General features: G+C 36.8%; 1 protein-coding gene across 3 annotated transcripts in view; it reads left to right on the top strand.

Annotated features, from left to right (window-relative positions):
• LAMA2 (laminin subunit alpha 2) overlaps positions 1 to 23,793 on the top strand; it is a 631,935-nt gene that overhangs the window by 555,423 nt on the left and 52,719 nt on the right. For all 3 annotated transcript variants that reach the window (XM_057489270.1, XM_057489268.1, XM_057489269.1), the window contains 7 exons: positions 4,182 to 4,336; positions 9,897 to 10,040; positions 11,033 to 11,166; positions 13,036 to 13,195; positions 15,907 to 16,031; positions 19,567 to 19,729; positions 20,422 to 20,566. In XM_057489270.1, coding sequence (XP_057345253.1) covers positions 4,182 to 4,336; positions 9,897 to 10,040; positions 11,033 to 11,166; positions 13,036 to 13,195; positions 15,907 to 16,031; positions 19,567 to 19,729; positions 20,422 to 20,566 — 1,026 coding nt within the window. The remainder of the gene's footprint in view (positions 1 to 4,181; positions 4,337 to 9,896; positions 10,041 to 11,032; positions 11,167 to 13,035; positions 13,196 to 15,906; positions 16,032 to 19,566; positions 19,730 to 20,421; positions 20,567 to 23,793) is intronic.

Here is a 23,793-nt window from a genome sequence, read left to right as displayed (position 1 = left end):
AAGATCAGTGCACCCCTATGTTTATCGCAGCACTATTTACAATAGCCAAGAATTGGAAGCAACCTGAATGTCCATCGATAGATGAATGGATAAAGAAGATGTGGTACATATACACAATGGAATACTACTCAGCTATAAGAAAAGGGCAAATCCAATCATTTGCAGCAACATGGATGGAGCTGGAGGGTATTATGCTCAGTGAAACAAGCCAAGCGGAGAAAGAGAAATACCAAATGATTTCACTTATCTGTGGAATATAAGAACAAAGGAAAAACTGAAGGAACAAAACAGCAGCAGAATCACAGAACTCAAGAATGGACTAACAGGTACCAAAGGGAAAGGGACTGGGGAGGATGGGTGGGTAGGGAGGGATAAGGGGGGGAGAAGTAGGGGGGTATTAAGATTAACATGCATGGGGGGTAGGAGAAAAGGGAGGGCTGTACAACACAGAGAAGGCAAGTAGTGATTCTACAACATTTTGCTATGCTGATGGACAGTGACTGTAAAGGGGTTTATAGGGGAGACCTGGTATAGGGGAGAGCCTAGTAAACATAATATTCGTCATGTAAGTGTAGATTAGTGATAGCAAAAAAAAAAAAAAAAAAAAAAAAAGGGCAGTTCCTGTGTGGTAACCTCCAACGAGTTCTACACAAGGGTATAAAGGGCATATAAAAGTGTAGGCAAAGGGTCTGTTTGTGTTTATACAGAGGATCAAAGCCTAATTGGGCTACCCCGAAAATGAACTAAGATACGATATGAAAAAGAACTTCCAACATCTGCACTCTCTGGAAGACTCATGCCAGAAGATGATCATCAAAAAACCCCAACAAAGATCCACGCACTGCTACAGCTGTAGATGCACTCATCCCACCAGTTCCTGGACCTGCCATGGGAATGAGGAAGGAGATATCTAAGCTGGCCTGTGCATACAGTAAAACAACAAAATTGGACTGGATCTATACTGTTGGAACTCAACCAAGAATTTGGAGAAGTGCAAATTGTAGCGCTCCAAAGTCTTACAACTACAAACTATTTATTGTTAAAAGAACATATGGCATGTGAACAGTCCCCAGGAATGGGTTGTTTTAATTTGTCTGATTTCTCTCAGACTGTTCAAGTTCATTTGGACAATATCCACCATATCATAGATAAGTTTTCACAAATGCCTAAGGTGCCTAACTGGTTTTCTTGGTTTCACTGCAGATGGCTGGTAATTACAGATATGCTTTGGTTATGTAACTATACTCCTATTATGTTAATGTGTGTGTGCAATTTAAGTAGTAGCTTAAAACCTATACATGCTGAAGTTACTCTACAAGAAGATATATCAAAGAAATAATCAATCTTCCCATGTTTTCTTCCGCCTGCTACTTCTATAGCTTTTCTTCTTCCTTCCTAATTACAACCCTTAAATAGAATTCGTGCCTCATATCAAATTTACCGAGTATCATAATTCTTCCAAGTGGTAAAGATACCTCAAGACAAATGCTGGGCATAGAAGCCACAGGGCATAAATATGCAAAGAAGTAAAAAGCTAACTTTTTCAAACAATAAGGCTTCTCTCTCACTTACCAACTTCACATTTCCCTGTATGGCCCCGGAAGATGACTGGTTAGCCAGAGACGGGTAAGATTCCTCAAGGGAGGAACAACCTAAGACAGGCACAGTCGCAGGGGGGCCATCAGGTGAGAAATTGGGGATCAACAGAGGTGAGGCTTAGAACCTCACCCCCCCGTTCTGAGAGAAATCTTCTGCATACGTGGATGTTTTATTGCCCTTGTCTAGCTTGGATTAACACATAGTCTACAGGCACACACCTGATCATCTACATGTGCTCTCTTACAACACTAAACTATGTTTTCTACCTTTATCTTGTATCTACCTACCACTTCAGCATTTTATTAAAAATAATAATAATAAAGAGAGAAATGTGGTATCCACATATAAATCAAGTATAAAAACCAAATGAGTATTCATATTTGAACTGACTGTTTATAGTTCATAATGCATGAGCAAAACCGAAAGTTTCTGTGATGACTGCCCTTGTACTGTTCACTATGTAACTTATTCATTATGTAAGAATTTGTTCTACATGTAAAAACTTGTTTGTTATGCCTCAGAAGATTGGAGACTGACAAAAATTAGGCTTGGGGTGGAATAATGATTGTGCATTGAGCATTGACTCCCCTATACAGAATTTTATTGTCGTTAACAACCATTTGATCAATAAATATGAGAGATGCCCTCACAAAAAAAAAAAAAAAAAAAGGACAGACTTCCAATGGTAAAATAAATTAGTAACCGGGATGTAATGTATAGCATAAGGAATATAGTCAAGATATTGTAACGGCCTGGTAGGGTGATAGCTGGAACCTAGAATTATGTATATAAATGTTCTACCACTGTGTTGTACACTTGAAACTCATGTAATGTAATACTGTGTGTCAACTACCCTTCAATAAAAAATAATTATTAAAAAAAAAAAAAAAAAAGCATAAAAAACATAGATAATTTTCTAGAAAAACATTTTTATCAAAACCTATATCAGATGTGATTTAAAATTCTACACAGTCTAATCATTATGGGAGAAAGTCAGAAGTTTCAAAAACTACTGCACAAGAAAACATCAGACTCAGTCTCACAGATGATTTATTTTTAAAGCCTTCAAGAAGATAAATCCCATATGACTTAAATTTCTCCAGAAAATAGAGAAAAAGAAAAGTCAAATAGGAGGGGAACCTCCAGATTTTATTTTCAAACATTGATAAAAACTTCTGGAAACTTTAGGAGAAAAGCACCCATTATTCGCTTAAGCATTCTGCTTAACCTCTTCTTATTCTCATGAATCTAAATCTAAATCTTTTTTCCTTAATTCTAGAATAATTTATAGGATATCAAAATAATACTGAAGAATTAAAGGAAGGGGAAAATGGACCAAGGGTTTTTTAAAAGTATACAAGGGATAACTATGTTCATGTTGAATATTTGTACAATTATGTAACAAGGGCTTTGACCCCATTAACCTGCATTTCAGGAAGAAAATAGTCAATTTTTGATCTAGCAATTCTACTGATTAAAGTTAATAATAGGCATGTGTTGTTTTTAAATTTCTCTCACAATATCACTCATATTTATGAACATGAGTTCAAAATACTTCAAAACCTAGTTTAAAAATAACACTACCCTTCCCTTTTGAGCATATGAGATTCATTCCTGAGGACGGGCTCTCAGTGGTCCAATGTCAGCCAGAGAGCAGATCATTCATAGGCTAACAAGGCATGTAGCCTTGGATCTTAAGCAGTTTCACTTTTTCTTCAGGGTCACAATGACAGAAAGCAGAACAATACATGCTCAATCAGATAATAAATGACATGGTTTGGATAAGACTGTCAGCATCCTAGACGTAGAGTAATTAGTTTTCCATACAACGTTTGCCCTCTTACAAAAAACACATGCTGAAACTCTATGGGTCAGTGATAACTTTTAATTATTGTAAGGTTTAGCCCCTTTTGAGATTGTCAATATTCAACATTTTTTTAACCTACAAAAATGGCAGTTTAATATGATTCAACCTAATACAGAGAGCAGGATAATCAATTATTCTTCAAAAAAAATGAACCACAGCATAAAAGATTTAATTAAAGAATAACATAAGGCTTCAGTCTAAGGGTTGTTCAACACTGAAGTGTTTTCCAGAAGACATTTTGATAGTTTCTCTAAGATGTACAAAGAAAGAAAAAGAAAGAAAACCAATTTTGTGCAGAGACTAGATCGTGACTCAGACAGACTAGATGACATTATAAGACACTTTCATTTCCTTGATTCTGTTACTAAAATTCTGTTCTATTAAAGTAAGCTTTTGGCTGAAGCTGGAAATGAAGGCTTGAATTAAGTTCACCATATTCTCTACCTTCAATGCTAATTTTAACCTTTATCACAAATCCAAAGTGTTGGTCCTCTCTCACTAATATCTCATCTCTGGCCTGCTTGAGTCCCAACTAAAATATCCCCATTTGCCTTTGCAAACTTTACTTCAACAGTCATGGACCTGCTTTTGTCATGTAGATAAGGTGAACTCCTCTCAGTTACTTGGTTTAGCATACTGCTCTTCTCGGTTCTGTGTGTCTGTATTTGTGTGTCTGTGTGTGTGCGTGTGTGGTATGTGCTCTTGCTCTATACAGTTGCAGATGCAGATGCCGCTGTGAAAAATCTAGAAAAAGAAGCTGATCGACTGGTAGATAAACTCAAACCCATCAAGGAACTTGAGGATAATTTGAAGAAAAACATCTCTGAAATAAAGGAACTAATAAATCAAGCCCGGAAACAAGCCAATTCTGTAAGCTCTTTTTCTTTTCGGTATCCGAAACAGATTTTATTTTTGGTAGTATTCCTAAAAGAAATGTCTTGCCCCAGTGTATCCTGTTGAATGATCTCTGATTATTTCCCTTTAACTTGAAGTTATGTCAGAGGAAGAAAGAGCAGGAAGTTAGATTTTTTTCATAAATTTCATAAGATATGAGAAGAATAATCACCACCTACTGCTTTAGAAATGGGAATTCTGATGTGTTTTATCATTGTTTGGGTAGATTAATACATATAACAAGAATGGAAGCCTTATTATTGCCTACTAGAAAGGCATGAATGAACGTGCCTTTCTTTGATGAAAGCAAAAATGGTCAGCTAGTGGGGCTGCAGTAGGAATGAATGAACACAATTGCATGGAGTAAGAGCAAAGGGGAACCATTATTTCCCACATATTATTTTTGTCTGAGTACAAACAACCACAAAAATTATTTGGGTTACAATTTCTACAATATTTTTGGTGTAAGAATAGGGGATACCTTATTTGTCTCAAAATTTTGCCCTTTGTTAACCCATTTAGGAGACTATTAGGTTAGAAGCAAAATTTTCTAGAAGGTACCATCCTAATGATCAAAGGCAGAATTGTTAGGTGCCAATGTGAAACTTTATCTAGCCTAGCAAAGTTATCCCATGATGAATTAGAAACAGAAGGAAAAATAATAACACTTTTCATGTTCTCAAATTTCTACTCAAAGGTTTTTAAGATACCCAAGTTTTCCATCTCAGAAATTTCATTTTCTGAACAACTTTGGAGCTAGAATTGCCAGAAATATACTTTCTTAATCCATCGACTTCTTTTTTTAGTAGTGGTGGCCAAGAATATGATGTCTGAGTGACAGAATATCCTGTTTCCTCCTTAAACATATCTGATATCTCTAGATATGACTAAAACAGTAAGTTCAAGGGGAACCTTGAATAGGAATTCATGATTGAAGAAAAACTTAGAAAATGACACAAAGATTAGAGAAGGTGGTGAAGCATAAGCTCAGAGTAAAATGAGCAGATCTGAGCTACAATAGGAAAACCATGTTGGCAGTAAGATGACATGTGATTATCATTTATGTGAGGCACAAAAGGAAAAGTTTATTCCAAGGTTTGGTGTTTCATCTAAGATTTTGCCAATGTCCAAAAAGTATCACCAATGTTCAAGGCTAAATGCCACTCACAAAGTTTATAATGTACTAGAAGAAATAACACATGTACAGCAATAACTCTAAAAGAATGCAGAATAGTGTGCCACAGTGCGCGAGCAACAGGAAGTGCTATCAAGTTCTGAAAGGAGAGATCACCTCTGGTAGGGGCAGAAGTTTTCCTGAAGGTGGGAGGATTTGAGCCAAGCCTAGAGTAGGATAAGTGCTGGAAGTAGGAAGGGAAAGTTGTAAGGGAGAACATTGTGACAAGAGGGGATAGCTGGAGCCGAGGCAGAGAGAAGGAAGTTCCAGGGTCATTTTATGAAAGAGCAGTCTAGTTCACCAGGATTATTGGGAAAGTGACCATTAAACGGGAAAGGTGAGAGGAGGCCGGCTTTGTCAGCCCTTGATTGGTAAGTTAAGTACTTTCCTTTAGCCACAATTGCATCTGAGATAAACCTCATTGGTGAGGAGAGACTGAGTTCTAAAATGTGAAATGTAAGATAATCAGAGCTGTGCTTTTTGAATATGAATCTTGGAGTAGTTTGTTGGGCAGATGAGAGGAAACTAGAAAGAAGGGAGCAAATTTATTAAGAGCCCTAACTGTAGCAAAGACTGTGGAAGAGAAAGGAGGAGATTGATACAGCACTCCTGTATTTTGTATATTAATGTGAAGAAGCAATAATAGTAAATATTTTCTTCTTAGTCATACATGTAGTCGTCAAGTGGGAAAATATGGGCATTTTTATTATTTCTTCATTGTAAAGAATTCAGAAAATATGCCTACATATTCATCAATTGCTGAGTGCTTCCCCTCCACCCTCAGCCCCCAGGAAAAAGAGAAAATTCTGGCATTTAAATACAAAAAATCTGTCTCAAAATACAAAATTAGAGAAAAGTATAAAGTGAATGCAGAAAGAAACCATTTTCCATGTCTTTCAAGAAAATTTTTGATCACTTTTGAAAGTGAAAGTTAGAACGGAGTACATTATTTTTAATAATATTTTAGAAATATGTAAGCAGCCACATTTTTTTCAAGTGAGTTTTGTATTAATTAAAGATGACATTTGCCTGATTTATAAACATGTCTGTAACCTGGCATGAATGTCTGCATGTAGCCCTAATGCATACTCAATATGACCAAAAAAGTAAGGACATTCATTTTAAAGAAGATTTTTTTTTTTTTTTGGTTTGTTGGCTCAGAAATTGAGTACCTGAAACTCTTTAAATGAATGACCTCGTTACCAGATGAAAAAAATGTGGTGGAAATCCAATAGATATAATAATGGGATCCTCAATAATGTTTAATTGAGTTCATGATGATTAATTGGTAAATAATGGATGAGCAATGCCTTAGAGATACCTAATGCTTAGTGACTTCTGTTTAGAAGTCTTATGGAAGGTTTGCATTAAAAATAACAATAATTGATAGAATCAAACATCCTAAGAGGATATTTGTGTTTCAGAAATTTCTCCCTTCTTCTGGAAGGATAGACGCTAGCAATTTCTTCTAGAGAAATGTATAAATACTATATTTACTTGTTTTAAGTTAGTTAAAAGAAATATCTATAATTGGAAATAAAAATGCAATGTACTTAAAAGGAGCTATTAGTAGCTAAGTACTGGTTGCCAAGAGTTTGGGCTGCCTGGGTTTTTCAGGTGCTGGGTGTATATTCAAAACCATAAGCCAAAAGTAGAAAATCCAAAGGGTTTTTCTCTGTAAGTGTTTAAAAGTTGAGCAATAGATTACAAGATTAATTGCTGGCACATTGGGTAAGGTCATTTTGTTCAGAGAACTGTAATTTTTAGGTATGTAAAGTATGCTAGCAATAAATTAATTGTAACTCCTAGTGACATTAAATATACTTAGTTTCAAAATGGCTACTGTCAGAGACAATTCTCAGATAGTTTCTTTAATTCAACTAGGCTTCAGTACTGTGCTCTGTCTTCTACATTTTGGCATCCTCTTTTTCGATACACCAGTCAGGTAACCCCCTATCATTTCTACCAGGTATACCTAAGGAAGGACAGAAACTCGTCTTGTAACCAAATGATCATGCATTCTACCCGTATTCAGTCATTTCTTATCTTAACAGTAACTGAGAAACATTGTGTTCTTTAAACAGAAATGAGTTATTTATGATTAAATTAGCCATAGTATGGCTCTATGGCCAAGCCTATAAAGGTGGCATGACATAAAGATACACTACACACAGTGTTACTTGTGACTGCTAATCCAGCCCTACTAGGTATTTGGATGATTCCTACCAGCTCACCTATTCTTCTGTGCTATTCATGAATCACAGTCAGACCTTGATTTCTTCTCTTTGATCTCCATATGATGTCAATGGCACCTACACCTGGCCTCAGATATTAAACTGGCTCAGTGCCAAGGTTTCTCTAATCATAGTTTTGTTTGACTTGCTGCAAATTCCTAAAAACCCCCTGTATCTTATACCTTTTCCTGAACATTAAAAACATCCGAAGACCACATTCTCCCACCTGCCCTCTATTATGTTTTCTTTCTCTTGCTTTACTTTACCCATTTTAGCTCTAAGCCCTTGAATAACCCTCTGTACAGCTGCTGCTCTATCGTGTAACACGTTCTGCCAACCTTCACTACACATCTGCTTTATGGTATTAACATCCAGAGCAAAAGTACATTTCCTGGTTCTGTTTTTCTGCAATTCATTTCGATTCACCTACCCTCAGTCCTTTACACAGAAGGGAAATCCCATCATTTACGGAGCAAAAAACTAATTCCTGACTACAAACCACACTACCAGGGAGACTGTCTCCCTCAGGACACAGAGCAAAGATTCTGCGGACCAGAGTGGACACCCAGCGCTGCAGTGCTCTCCCCCTCAGTTGGCTCCACCCTTAGGGGGAATGCAAGGGCAGGGAAAGCAGTCTAAACAATAAGCTTCCTAGATTATGCCAAGTCCCCGGCCACCACGCGGGGCTCCATTTGGATGAACTCCAGCACACGAGTCCTCCAAGTGAAGATGCAATTTTGTCAGCAGATTAGGTGAGGAAACAATCATATGCAAATGCGTGACATATGCAGGGTCTGTAGGAGATGCAACAGATCTGTTTTATCCCTAGAAGTTCTCAAACATACATAAATTTGCGTATTTGTCAGAACCAAAAACCTCCCCTTAGCTTTCTCTTTAGGATCCAAACAGTTCTGCATGCAGCACCTCCTCTGTGCCATCTACACCCCACCCTCAGAGAGGAATCCTGGTGCTGTGAACACCCACTCCCTAACTCGATTCTTGGAGACCCTCTCTGTCACCATGCTATGGAGACTGGTTTGGTGTCCTCGGCTGTCTCGTTTGGAGTCTGCATAGCCCTTTCATGGGGATAACAATAATGCTGGTTGGTTTTGTTTCACGCGTGAAAAGTATTTGAGTAGCCCCAAGTGCTAGAAGGAAAGAGAAAATAGAAAGGCACTGCTAGTGAGGGCCAAGAGGCCTCCTGACACCAGGCATTTAAATTAGTGGCAAAGAGAAGTTTTACCTCCTTCCCTATCTTTGGGGAAGGTAGTTCCTTCCAAGGAACTACACTGCTGTCCTGAAAGCACCCCTTTGATGGTGCTCCTAAACCAAAGGAAATTAAATCAAATAATCAACTAGTGTTATTTGTGATCGAAGAAAGGCTGTCTGAATGTACATAAAAAGTGGTATGAATAGTTTCAGTTCTATTCACATGGGAATTTCTTATCAATTTACAGTAATTTTTAAAATACTAGTCAAAAGAAAAAGGACCTGTTAAATACATTAGTAGGGATAGCCACTGGAAATTATTTCTGTTTCATTTCCTGGCAACTTGATAAAAAGGTATAATTTATTCTGAAAAGTATGTTCTGAGTGGAATGATTAATATTCTTCTTGTTAGGACATCTAGAACAAAATCTATTTGGCCTTTTTCAACTGTAAGAACATGGAAGAGTAGGTAATTTCCTCTTGAAAACTGAAAGAAAAATGGATTCCTACTTTAAGTGATAACAAAAGTCACTGAAATTTGAGTTGTAAAATTTCATTAAACAAGCTTAATAAAGATCAGTACCATTAGCTTCATGTAAAATCATGTTTTGAAAATGCTCCCACATTCATAAAGGAAGAAGATATGAAAGTAGGAATTTGTTAGTTAGCCAAAAAAATAGTAGCGTGCTAACAAGATGGGACTGTGAACAGCTCATTGTCAAAATGCTGGTAGAAAGCTTTCCTCTCTGCCCTCATTAATGAGTATAATGGTGTCTGCATATGGGCATTTAATGGCACTCCTGATGATAGAAAGATAACTTCAAAGAAGGGATGATGATGACTCTGTCGTTGTTTGGGAGCTACTTCAAACTTCCTGGGAGATCTCATTTTGGTTCTTTGTACCTTGTTTTTCTTGAAGATCAAAGTATCTGTGTCTTCCGGAGGTGACTGCATTCGAACATACAAGCCGGAAATCAAGAAAGGAAGCTATAATAATATCATTGTCAATGTAAAGACACATGTTGCTGACAACCTCCTTTTTTATCTTGGAAGTGCCAAATTTGTAAGTCTAATATTCAGTTTTTCTTGGTCTCCTGTGTTTGTGTATAGTCAGGGGTTAATCCTAGCAGCCAAGAAAACGTACAGAATCCAGTAACATCCCAAAACTGTGTCATGTAGACTTCCAGACTTGAGAACTTCAGAATCATACATCACAAAGTTCTGAAGTGTCAAATTAAGTTAGAAGGCAAATGAAATAAATAAAACCTTTTGTAGTATTTAGGCACTTCTGCTTTCATTTATGATATACCAGCATTTATTTTTCAAGTTAAATTTTCATATCCAGTTATAAGAAGAAACACTAAGAGGAATCAAGCTTTATTTTCTTTTCACTGTAAGAAAATAAAATGAACTTTGATGTTAAATGAAAATGGGAAATTGTGGACTGATTTCTTACCAATGAAAAATCTGATTTGTGTTGAATTTATGACTCAGAGTGAAACTACAGAAGTTGTATCTACAAAAGCTCACCCAAAATATTCTAATCCCTTCCATTTGAACCATTTGACTTTGTATGGGTGGGACTCTTACAAAATGAGTAAGACTTTTCAATAGATCAGTCATCGTATAAGTCAATACTTGCCTTTGAGGTAAGAAGTTTTAGGTCATCTTGGGTGAAAAGTCATAGCTGGCCCTTTAAAAGAAACAGTGTCCTTGGTGAAAACAATAAGGAATTCTGAGTCCATATATATTTTCTTTTGTCTCTACCACAGGTATCAGGATGAGAAAAGACTTTTAGTTCAAAATCAGACAAACATGAAATTGGTTAAAACAGCACATATGCTTCAGCAGTATGGATACTGTGTTGCCTCAAAGATACAAAAATAAATTTTATTTAATCATATATAATAATAAATCATATCATTTGGGAATTTTTATCACGAGGCTTTTAATTATTTTACGTATCTGTAAATAGCACCTGTTGAAAGGCATTCTGGGGGCTTCCTCAGGGTGCTTTATATCTGATATGTTTGTTTTTTTGTTTCTCTGAACTAGGTTGATTTTCTGGCTATAGAAATGCGTAAAGGCAAAGTAAGCTTTCTCTGGGATGTTGGATCTGGAGTTGGACGTGTAGAGTATCCAGATTTGACTATTCATGACTCATATTGGTACCGTATTGAGGCATCAAGGTAACTAAATTAATAAAGATTAAGATAATAAATGACAGGATTTTGAAGTAGTTTCCTACTTTATCAGAAAATTCCCATTTCCATTTCAAGTTTTATATATTTAAAGTATATGTATAAATATGTGTGAATGGATATCTTTGTATACCTGTTGGGAACTGACAGACCTTCAAGGCACTGACCAGGGTGACCAGTCCCCTGTGGACTCCTCCTCTGGTCGTCCCATAGGAATTCCGAGGTTCCGCTCTTTTCAGTCATACTGTCTCACCTGAGGTAGAAGTCCTGAGACTCATCCTTCTCAGCACCAGCCAGAGCACAAGAGCGGCCATCAATGCCCGTCATTGGTGTGCACAGCTCCTCTTCTAGTCTACACGGCTTGCCTGCAGGCATAAGAACTATCTAAATGCTAACATGAATATATAATGTCAGGTCCACACTATTTGAAATAAGAAGTGACAGAAATGTATTAATTCTGCTTTTGAAGTTGTAATTCCATTAACTTCTAGCAGCGTATAGATTACTCTTAGAATCCATTCCTGCCCTCAGTGCTTTCTCCTCATTTCCTCTTCTTCCTTTCCTAATTCTCAACTTCCTACTAAACCCTACTATGAGTAGAGAGGTAAGGGCCTAGGGCTAGAGATGAAGTTGATCAGAGATGGGTGAAGAAGACTTGAAGATAATTGTTCTTCAATTGGTAATTGTTGAATCTAGGTGATGGATACATAGAGTTTCGTTCTGTGTTTGTGTATGTTTAAATTTTTCCACAATAAAAGTTAAAAACAAAACTCAATGAGAATCACTATTTTTAGTTTCTTTTTAAGATTTCAGTAAAAGCATGTGTGTGAGAGAAAAAGAGAGAGCAAGCCACAGATAAAATGTGTTTGCATATGTGATAGTTGGGAAAGGGTTAAGTACTTCAATGAGTTTAAAAACATTTGTATTCACAAAGTTCAGTTCTTCCATCAGCAGAGATGCATTCTGTTAAAGAAGAAGAACCTTACTTGGTAAATTTTTCCTATAATTTCCATGTATTTCAGTTAATACTGCACCCTCAAAGATCACAAAAAAATCACCAAAAATGAGGCAGCAGGGAGAGAAATATGACACTGGAGTTTTATTATGACTGCTTGTCTCAAAAGAGAGACCAGAATTTTATATATATTTAACAGTTCGTGGAAATGAATCACTTAAGAAAATGAAATAAAATAACAATAGCTTTCAAAATTCTATTAATTGAATTTGAAAATAAAGTTCTTCTTATACAATTTGTGTACACAACTCTGAAGACTAAATGTTATACTATATACACTAAGAGATGGTATGCCAAACAGTAAGAGATGTACAATTCCTGAAAGACTACTTCAGCAAATTTGGATCCAAGATACAGTAAGGGATTTTAGAAGACACAATGCAGCTTATAAAGAAGAAGGGTGGCTCATTTGGGGTTCACTTGCTGAATTAAATTAGACTACATGCTAAATGAAATAATATAAATTTTTTAAAATATTTTCTGTTGGTAAATAGTAAATTGTTTCATAAAGCAATAGGAAAAAGGCTTCCCATTTACCCAATAGCAATTCCATCAGCTAATTGCTGCTGTGTCATTTCATATTAGTGGTTCCACGCAGAAGCAGGGTATGTTGCACACTGGTCCAGGTAGAATCTGACAGTAAACATCCAGCAAAGATCAGATTCTGGGTTTTGCTCTGTACTTTAATGGGTCTGGAAATTTGAAGCTAAGCACTCAGTTATCTCTTAAATATGCCAAAACAAGTCCCCTACATTCTAAATCTTTTAAATCTGTAGTTACCAGACATGTGATACATATTTCACTTTGCTTATTTTCTTCCTCTTCAACACATATCCTGGAAGAACTGGGAGAAATGGAACTATTTCTGTGAGAGCTCTGGATGGACCCAAAGCCAGCATTGTGCCAAGTACATACCATTCAGCGTCTCCTCCAGGGTACACCATTCTTGATGTGGATGCAAATGCAATGCTCTTTGTTGGTGGCTTGACTGGGAAACTGAAGGTGATGAGTCAGTCCTTCCCCATCCTGTATATCACTGCAAAAACTAAGCCACTCTTTACTTAATTTGTTTATGAAAAAACATGAACTAATTTTGAGTAAGAATGTCCTTCTTTGAATATTCAATCTGGAAACACAGTGTTTTTAAGCCTATGTGTATTTATGTAAACAGTCGTTTTGTCCTTATCTGTGGCATCAATATTTTGATATTCTTGTTTTAGTTGCCTCAAGAGCAAAGTGTTTTTCAAAATACCCCATTTTCTGAGTCGGTTTATGATTCATTGATATGAAGTGCTATAAAGTTCAAACTCATATCTAATTAAAAGATTTATGAATACCTTGGAAAATATCACAGGAACCATAAGCTTTCAAATCATGTTATGGTTTTAAAAGTTTTGAAGGTGCTCTTCTCCTTCTCCTTATAGAGCAATGCACTTAATATTCATACTTGCTTCATGACAGGTCCTTGTACATTTCAGTTTGCAAAGTACCTGCATTTTAGAGGAGCTCATGTTGATTAAATGGAATTAGATTTGGAAAGGGACCTGTGGGTGATAAGTAAGAGCACACCCAAATACAATGGATAATCCAGGGCTTGTCGGAATCAAACTGGGATGAGATTAGTCAGAAAATATGAAAAGCCAGGGTGACCCCAAATTTATGAGAACTCAGCCTTCATATCGAGTGAGGTTGTTTTATTTGCTTTGTGTACAAGATGTGACTATAAAGTATTGGAATTGATTCCACAACTACACACGAAAATCTTCCTCATTTCTTACAACTACATATAAATATATATGGTTCATAGTAATATATAGTCATAGTGCCAGCTTTCTCTCCTCCCCAGAAAGATAAATATAGGGGTAAAACAGAGGAGTACAAAACCCTTGAATTTTGAAATCAAATCCAGGGTGGGTTCCTGCTCTATCACTTACTAAAATATGATCTTAGGCAGATCACTTAGCCCCTTGGGCTTCAGTTTTCTCAACTAGAAAAGAAAGATTAAAAAATACCTACCTTGCTTGCATATTATATAATATATAGCCCTTACCATGTACTAAGTAATGTTATAGGGAGTTTACATTAATTAACTTATTTAATTTTCCCAACAACCTGAAAAGGTAGATAATATCCTCTTCATTCTATTGTTACAGAATCTAAGTAAGAGAGAAGTTAAATGACCTGGCCAAGGCCACACAGCAATTAGTGGCAGAGCTGGGATTTGAACACAGGTTAACAAGCACAAGCATATCCACTCTAAATCACCATGCTTCACTGCTACAATGAATAGTGAGATTATGTGAACAAAACTTATAATAAAAGCCTAACTCCAGGTAATCACACATCAAAGTGCATCTTACGTAATTTTTATCATTATTCAGATGTCACTAGGCATAAAGCAACTCTCTTGTGAGTGCCAATGAAAAAGAAAATGAAACCTGTAAAAAACTTAATCATTTTGGCCAAATTTCAAGTCTCCTGGCACACCAGAATACGCATCAAAAGCTAAAAACAAGTAACTTAATCAACCTGCTAATGAAAATTCAAAGGAGCAGGAAAATATCCCAAGTATAGTTTTAGGATGCAAGAAGGGAAAGCAAAAAGCAAATAGCATCCATGGGTAGGATAATCAACCTCTGGAAAATTAAGAGAGGCTCCAACTCATAATGAAGAATTCCAATGACCATTCTAACATGTAATTGTCAGTGGTGCTTATCAGCATTCTTTCTACATGACAGTGCACTGCTTGATCACAGCAGTCAATGTTGATGAGTTTAACCTAAAATGTAAGTACAAATTTTTAACTATTCAGTGACTTCCTTCTTACATTTGTTCTAAACCCAATCAAGTCAATTTATGTTTGCCCCCCCCACACACACACACTTTATTTAGCTAAATGTGGATTAGCTTTGGCAAAGCTTTTCTAAAATGCTAGGTAACAGATTATACTATTTATTTGTAATGCGTCCATGCCAAAAAGAAATATTCAAATTACAGCAAAGTATGTAGAGTAGACTAGGTCATTTCCCTCCTCCTTGAGTGTGGTATATGTCAAGCTTATGACCTTTTCCTGTGAGAATGACACCAGGATCATCATTCAACAAATATTTATGGTGCCTCTTAGAGGTCAGGCTTAGTATTCAAGCAGAAAATATCAAGATGGTCCTACCTGTACAAAATTGCTCTTTCTCTTCATTCCCTTGCCCTGGAAACCTGTTTATGTCTAAAAGGAAATGAAAAATCACAGAGTAATCTGTATGTAAGTTTTCTCCCCCTTGTAGTTGTTAATATGTACCCCTTCTCATGATCTTTGGAGAGAAATCCTGGTAGTGTAGCGCAATAACATTTATTAAATGCTTTCTCTGTACCAGGTATAGATTGTAGTACCATAAATAAATTGCCTAATTTAATTCTCCTAATAATCCCGTGTTATTAGAAGACAAAAAAATAGAATGTCGAAGAGAATAAACAGCTCACCTAAAGCCAGAGGCTAGGAAGTATTTATTTACTAATGGTTATAAACTGGTATAGCACAAAATAACCAGGATCTGTGAGGATATAATAGAGTTAAAAGATGAAAATGTGCACAACCAAGAATATCAGAAAGAGGAGATAATTACTACTCCAGAGTCTGCCACTAATAATCCTCATGGGTTCTTTAAGAAATTTTGTGGAATTCTAAATTCTAACAAATATACTGTTTCTCTCTGCAGAAAGCTGATGCTGTACGTGTGATTACATTTACTGGCTGTATGGGAGAAACTTACTTTGACAGTAAACCGATAGGATTGTGGAATTTCCGAGAAAAAGAAGGTGACTGCAAAGGATGTACTGTCAGGTTAGTTAAGATGAGGACTCTCCCAGGGTCCAGGCTGTGCATCACAAAAGCTTTAATTTTATTTTGTAATCCTTTATGACCAATGTGGATGGTCTGGAGGAGGATTGAAGTGATTACATTCAGAGGTGATTTACCATGAGGCAAAGTAAGTTTCAGCCCTTTCCCCCATTTGCGCAGGCAGGTTCCAGGGCCCTGGGAGGTACCCAAGCTGTGCTTTCATGTGAGCGTGTGTTTTTGTAAAATTGGAAAGGTATTTTAACCTCAGTCATTTAAGACTACTATCTCTCTCCAGTCCAGTGTCCCTTCATGTCCAGAAGGTTTTTCATGTCTATGGCTATCCTGTGATGATAATTTCTTTTTTCTTAAAGAGAGCTTTCTCCGAACTGATTAAGCTTCAGGCCTCACAGAGCCTGGGTAAACTCCACTTATGTTTATAAAAAAATATAGAGCCCTAGGGCAGGTTTTTATCTCCTCAGAAATTTTCAGATAATACATGGGTCCTGTAAGTGTTTCAAGTGGAAACCCATGGGACTTGAATATTCTGCTTTGGTGGAGGAGAAGAAGGGGCCATGCTGGGCCAGGAGAAAGTGCTATAATATGCATTATTAATTATGAAATAAAGGTAGGAGCTTTAAAAATGCTTAACAAGCATACAAAGCATATAGAGAATAATTATTCTCATGTAAATCTGAACAGAGGATATAAAGCAATAAGCTATAAGTGGAGGATTTTTCAGCATAAAAAACTTAGAGCCCACTAATCAATTGAGCATATTAAAACTAAAAAATTTAAATTAAATAAATACCTGGAAATTTAATATACACATATAGCAACTCTAAAATCATTAGGTACTAAACAGTTTGTAGTTTTTGTTTCCAATTTAAAGGACACATGAACATTGCCAGGATGTAAATTCCCCATTATTAAAGCAGAGTAAATTTCACATTTTCTTCTCAATATGTATAGAATTTGATAGAAAAAAAAAAGTAGCCTGGAAATAGTATATCCCTAAAAGTTTTAATTTCCAACTCTGTTTATTTTTGTCATCATGGACTTGTCACCATGACATTGAGAACAGTTTGAAAGCCTGACCAATTCATAGTTTAAAGTGGATAATCTTCAATAAAATCTAATATGGAATGTTTTCTGTAAAATTCTTTCAATACAACAAAGACAACAAGGTCCACATTAGTATTCTGCTACTCAAATCAACACCAGCTCATCCCTAAACATTTCTTTGGTAAATTTATAAGAAGGATTTTCCAAAGCCTATTATAACAAAAACACCTAAAGCATTTAAACGTACATTCAGCAGTGCATCATGCCTTCCGTATATAAACTATTAGGTGAATTAACACATATATAGGGTGTTTTTCAGGTTACAGAGAGTCACACAACTCTCTAATGCATACAGTCCAGTCCTAGCTGTCGAGAAACATCCAGACAGGAAAGGAGGAAAAGACAAATAATAAAATAGTCAAAATGTAAGGAACAATAAAAATTTCTAAAAAGAACAGTTAGAGTATACTAGGGTTATTCACATAGGGTTAAGAGCATCACGATCTACTTCATAGGGGAGGCAACATTTAAGGCAACCTTGACATGGAGGAAAAGTTCAAAAGAGGAGATGACAGATAGAATGTGAAGAGCATTCTAGTTCCAGGAACCAGTGAGAGCAAAGGTAGGAAGGCTGGAGAGCCAGAGTGTGTTTAGGAAAAAAGCGAGAAAAATCTGTTCTGGCATAGTACTTTCTCCATAAATGTAAATTCACTTAGAAGGATCAGCAAATGGGAGAATGATGTCAGTGAGGTGCAGAAATCCCATAGGTACATACTCAGTTCTTCCCAAGATAATGTTTTGCACCACCAAGAAAAGGTAGCTGAAAGCAAGGTATACCAACACAGCAAAGACACCAAATTCAAGAGCTCTGGGTCCACAATGCAGTCTGCATGCAGCGCCCATTTGGCCATGAGTGGGCTTTTGGCTTGGCTAAGCACTGTCTGGGAAGTGGTCATTGCCCAGGCTTCCATCACTGTGCATTTTACCATGTCTGTCACTCAGCAGGGTCAGCCCTTGCTGTTACTCCTTGCCATCAAAGTAACTTCACCTCTGCCTTTTAAGGTAAAGTTCTATATTTACTGAAATAATTCTTTATTTTTAAATTTGATCAAAATATTATAACTCAAAAAGGTATTTAACATGAACAAGATTATTACATTGTTTTTATGAGTGCTTTGATTACAAAGTTGCATAAGTCTTGAGTAACCTGCCCAACCCTATTTTCTGTCAGCTTTGGTGTTTGTGGGAATAATTTTCACAGAACTCACAGAACTCCTGATGTGCATTTGGTTGGTTGCTTGTTTTCTTTTCAGGGGAACATATATCACATTTTAACATAAAGCCCAATTATTCCAATTTTAGAACAGAAATCATTATGTAGGAGATATGAAAAAGATGAAGTTACAAGATACAGACTGAGAAAATTTTGTAGAACATCTTAGAATGTCAGTCTTGAAAATTTGCATTTGTTCACTAGTCAGTAAAAAGGATATAGTTGTTGTTTCACTTTGCAAACAATTACCTGTCAAAAGTATGAAAAAATATATAGTATTTTTCTTAAACTGAAAATCAGTTTTTTTCAGTTTAACTGCTGCAAATAAAATATATTTTAGCTAAACACTGAAATGATGGAATGTTTGAATGAAATGAAATGTTCAGTGAACACTGAAATTAAATGTTAATATACTAAACCCCAATATACATCTAATTCTATAGTTAGCAAGCTACTTGTAGATGAGTGTAGCTGTTTCAATGAGAGTAATTAATCCCTACTAACTTGACTAGACATCAAGTTTCCAAAGAGAAACAAAAAGCAAATTAAGAAGCATAGCATTCATTATGAAAGAATAGTTAATTTTCCTGTTAAATGTATTTGAGATGATATCAGAACTCATAGAGTTTATATACTGGTAAAAAACAGATCAACAAACCCACAAAAGGTAGAGTCATCCTTTATTGTCTGAATATAATCTGTCCCAGAAAAACCTATCAGATAGCAAGTATTCAGAGATGAGGAACCTATATATTCCCTTATTTTTTTTTCTTACAACGTTAAGTTTTGGCCAACTTCACCCAACCCCCACCCCCAGTTATGTTATGCATATGGGAAATATAATAACTCATCCTCAACTCTTCCAAAAACTCCACCAGTTCATATCACTGAGACACACTTCAACACCAGTATATGTCTCCACAAAGTGCTCAGCAAAATAAAGCATTTAAAACAAGCATTTGTAACATCCGTGACCTAGTTATTGAATACCTAGTGAAGTCCAGGTGAGAGAGGGTGGTTACTTGGTCTAGGGCGGTGACAGTGCAGATGGAGAGAAGTAGAAGGATGGAAAATGTATTGGAGATGGTTCCTGCCCTGCAACAGCTTACGATCCAGTCTCAGAAGACAGTTTGATGTATTGAATACTGATAGACAAAATAGACATTATCTGTTTCATGTGAAATGTGAACTGTCTGTTTTCAGTCCTCAGGTGGAAGATAGTGAGGGGACTATTCAGTTTGATGGAGAAGGCTATGCCTTGGTCAGCCGCCCCATTCGCTGGTACCCCAACATCTCTGCCGTCATGTTCAAGTTCAGGACATTTTCTTCTAGTGCTCTCCTGATGTACCTAGCCACACGAGACCTGGTAACGATATGCACAGCTGATCTTCCGTGATTGCAAATGTGTTTGCTTCTTTTCCATAAAATTCCAATATAATTATAAGTTACTTTTAAATTATCAATTATTGCTCAAAGGAGTCTGGGGTAGCTGTGTGATAGCCAAGAGTACATGATGCAGATAGAGCTTACATGTTTTCATTGCTATCTTTAATTACAGATACAATTTAATCATTATTTATTTTCAGTGTAACTCCCTATATAATCCTTTAAGAGAAGCACCCAGTAAAGATTCCCTTAGGATAGAATCGTGCAACAGCAAAACTATTTTCTTTAGTTCCTTTAGTCTTCAAGAGATTTACATTTAAAGGGATCCTAAGTATCCATGTTGCTTTTCCAAGTCAATTATTTCTTAGAAAATTCTTTCAGGGAACATACTTTTGGTTTGTTTAATGTGTTTCCAAAGGAGCTTACCTTAAGCTCCTGTCATAAAAGGCTATGTCCTAGTAATTTGGTTGTGATCATTTGTACCATAATATCACACCCACAAGCATTCACAAAATACTAACACCAATTTTGTTTTCAAAATGGATTTCAAATTCAGGTCAACACATGTAGTAATTTAGCCACCAAGTCCTATTATAAACCCCACAAAGAGAGTAAGTACCCATATATCTCTCTGTGTATCTAATCACTGGTGTATTTTTACTCTATTAATAGAAAGATTTCATGAGTGTAGAGCTCACTGATGGGCACATAAAAGTCAACTATGATCTGGGTTCAGGAATGGCTTCCATTGTCAGCAATCAAAACCATAATGATGGGAAATGGAAATCATTCACCCTGTCAAGAATTCAAAAACAAGGTGAGTTTCTATAGTAATAATGCACTACAAGCCTTAATCATGCTACCCAAAGCTTCCGTGTACCTAATCATGAGGAAGACCCTGTCTGTAATTTAAGGTACTCACAATTTCTGTGAAAAATTGATACAGTCATTTCTTTGGCTTGGATTATAGGTGGTTTGGGTTAGACGTGACTGATTGAAGGCCAAATGGTTCTCTGTCATTTTCTTTTGAAACTGAGAGCTTAATTTGAAAGCATAAAACTGTCTTACAATTTGTAAAATTATATCATGTAATGGGTTTGAAAAGGTTGTGTGGTTTTCTTTTCTCTCACTTTGCCAAGATGCTTCCTTTAGAACAGCCCACAGGTAGGTAGAATTTATGGGGGTTGAAGAGCACAGTTACCCTTCTTTGCTTTCCAAAAATCCCAAGAATTTGTACGTGTGTAAGTAAATAATTGATAAATAATAATGTAACATTTTCATGGTTCCAGGACATTTTTAAAACATTTTCACAAACACTATTTTATTTAGTTATATAAGCGGGTTAGAAAAAGGGAAGCACACACTCAAACTTACATGTGGTCACAGGCATATATATATATATAAGATCTCACAACCAAAACAGTAATTCAAGTCTGTTAGGTCTTAGAGGGCTGCTATTGTTATTTAAGTATAATTCCCATAATTCTTTGTACTATAACATTACCAGTATCTTCAAATGAGGCTTTGATATTTCTGTCTGTATAGACTTCTTTAATTTTTACCATGCCACTGTGACATTTCATGAAAATTTAGGTATAACTTTGCACCATCCATCACTCCTGCATTTAACAAATATCTGCAAAAGACCTGTTAAGTACTATGCGAAAACTAAAGGCTATGACATATCCTTGCCTTCAAGGAACTTGCCTTCTAATGGGGGAGATAGATAAGGAAATCAGAGGTGAGAGGACAGAAAGCTAATTGTTGTGTAGAGATTTATATAGTGACTAGGAATCTCAGAAGAGAGAGAGATTCAAGTCAAAGAAGTCAGCTCCTAAGGGAGTGCCCCTGAGACTCAAGTAGGAATCCACTGGATGAAAACCACCTTTGTACCTTTCAGAGATGGTAAAGTTGTGTGAAAGCCTGAAGTCAGAGAGCATAGTACATTATAAAACATCAGCTTTTCCCTGGAACATGTAGCACTGGAGAAGATCCTTAGTTTGGACAAACTGGTTTTGGGTGTATATATATTGGAGTACTGCTGTGTACATTGTTCCCACCTAAGAGAAGCACAATGCTGCATGTTAGAAGCTCTGCCTAATAGTTATAAAGACTATTGTACTCCGACCCATCTTCCAAACTTCTCTGACCACCGAAATCCTTCTATTCTTGCAGTACTGACATACTGGTGTTAAGAAACAAATTTCATCCAAGTAAATTTGAATATCTAATTGGCTTTATTAAGCAATTCATGAATCGGGCAGCATCCCCTTGTTGCCAGGCAGCTGTGTCTGGGGAGGGGGTGTCTCTCCCCATGCACAAGGTGAAGCAATAGGAGAAACCCAAACCTGGATGGGTAGGGTTCTTGACTCTGAACAGGAAGGAATTCTTGAGCAGGTCAGATGAATGCAGGTAAGGAAGGAATTCATTAAAGCAAGAGTAGCAGGGAATGGCAGCTGCCTTGCAGGCAGCAGAGAGCAAGGAAGAACAGAGAAAGGAAAGGGAAGCTTGTTGAACTCCTGCTCAGCATGGGGCAAATCCCTTGCCAACTCCTAAAGCCAGGGTCACCTGGCGTCCAGTGTCTGCTTGAATCTGCACAGTATGGGGACTAAACCCCTAACACCCCAGAATTTGGGGGAGCCACAGAGCACTGGATGGAGTGAGATTATGTTCTGAGAACTTCCCAAAGGCAAACAAAGGAGATTTTCAGGCAGGCTACTAAAGAGCGTGATTGTCCTGTCCTGGTGTTAAGAAGTCCTGTCCAGGTCACCCAGGTGACAGGAACTTGCAAGTCCAAATCAGAACTCTTAGTAGCCCCTCCCTACTCACCTGGAGTAGAACAGAGACACAGTGAAGACTTGTGCTTAAGTCTGGAAAATAGAATGAAATAGCAAAGTAACAAAGACACTTACAACTAGAAGATTGCAGAGGCAAAATGTAGTAAATTGAACAGTGAGAAGGCTTTATTTAAAAAGTACACACTTGAAGAAAGGGGAGTATAGGAAACCTCAGAGAGGAGGCACACTTAAGGACTTAAGATTCTGTCTTTTAAGGCTTTCAAGAATGGGACAAAGGGCAGGGGTGGGGGTTGTTGGGCACAGGCTTGACTTGTGGTCTCATGATGTTTCTCTCTGATGAGAGACACTATGTCATATCTACAGTCAGTCCTCTAGATAATTCTGTAAGATAAACTTAACACAAGGAATTTATTGATCCTCTTCTTCTCCAAGATAGTGGTTTCCCTCAAACACTAGAGACATATCAATTACAAAGGACTCCTTGCCCTGCATTAAGATTGGAGTTACCATGTGATTACCAAAGACTATGTTAGGAATCTTACCTCCTATCTTCCTGGTTTTTAAAATGGAATCTTAGTCTTAAGATGGAGTCCCTTCTGTTCTTACTGTACTATTTATATCTAGCATTTTTCATCATAGGCAGGAAAAGTTAATCATGATGCGCATCTCATGTCCCTGCCCTACTTTATCTTCTAGCAAGTATAGAGATGTTCTGAAGAATTGTACAAAATGGAAGGTTGTTATAGACAGGAACATAGGAGAAAGTTATTAGCAAAAAAAAAAAAAAGAGAGAGAGAGAGAAAGATTGTTTCAGGCAAGTCACTTTCTCTTAGGAGGAAAATCAGGATCTTATAATACAGATTACCTCATCTTCTTTTAGGGAAGATGGAGAGGGCTCATGTGACATTATTTTATCAACAATGCTGAACCAGAAAATTCCTAACTGACTACATTTCTGGGACAGGTTGAATCAATAATTAAGTTTAGTATTTGGCCCCAATTTGGTGATTTTGCCAAGGAGAAGTGACCCCATGTTGGGCCTGTGTCTCTCTTTTTAACACTGGGGAATACACTTTGGGAAATGCTTTAGTAACTACAAGTAAATCCATAGGCTAACAGGACAAATGGTGGCAGAAAGTTATCAGATGAGGCTAGACAGCTAAAAGAGGTAAAGTGCCTTGTAGCCCTGGGAGGAGGGGGTTCCCCACCTGGAGCAGATTCTCTATGAATCTGATGATGAGCTAAG

The sequence above is a fragment of the Manis pentadactyla genome, chromosome 12 (genome assembly GCF_030020395.1).
Source record: "Manis pentadactyla isolate mManPen7 chromosome 12, mManPen7.hap1, whole genome shotgun sequence".
NCBI classification, from domain to species: Eukaryota; Metazoa; Chordata; class Mammalia; order Pholidota; family Manidae; genus Manis; species Manis pentadactyla.
Note: the sequence above shows the minus strand (reverse complement) of the source record. Positions and strands in the feature narration are given on the sequence as shown.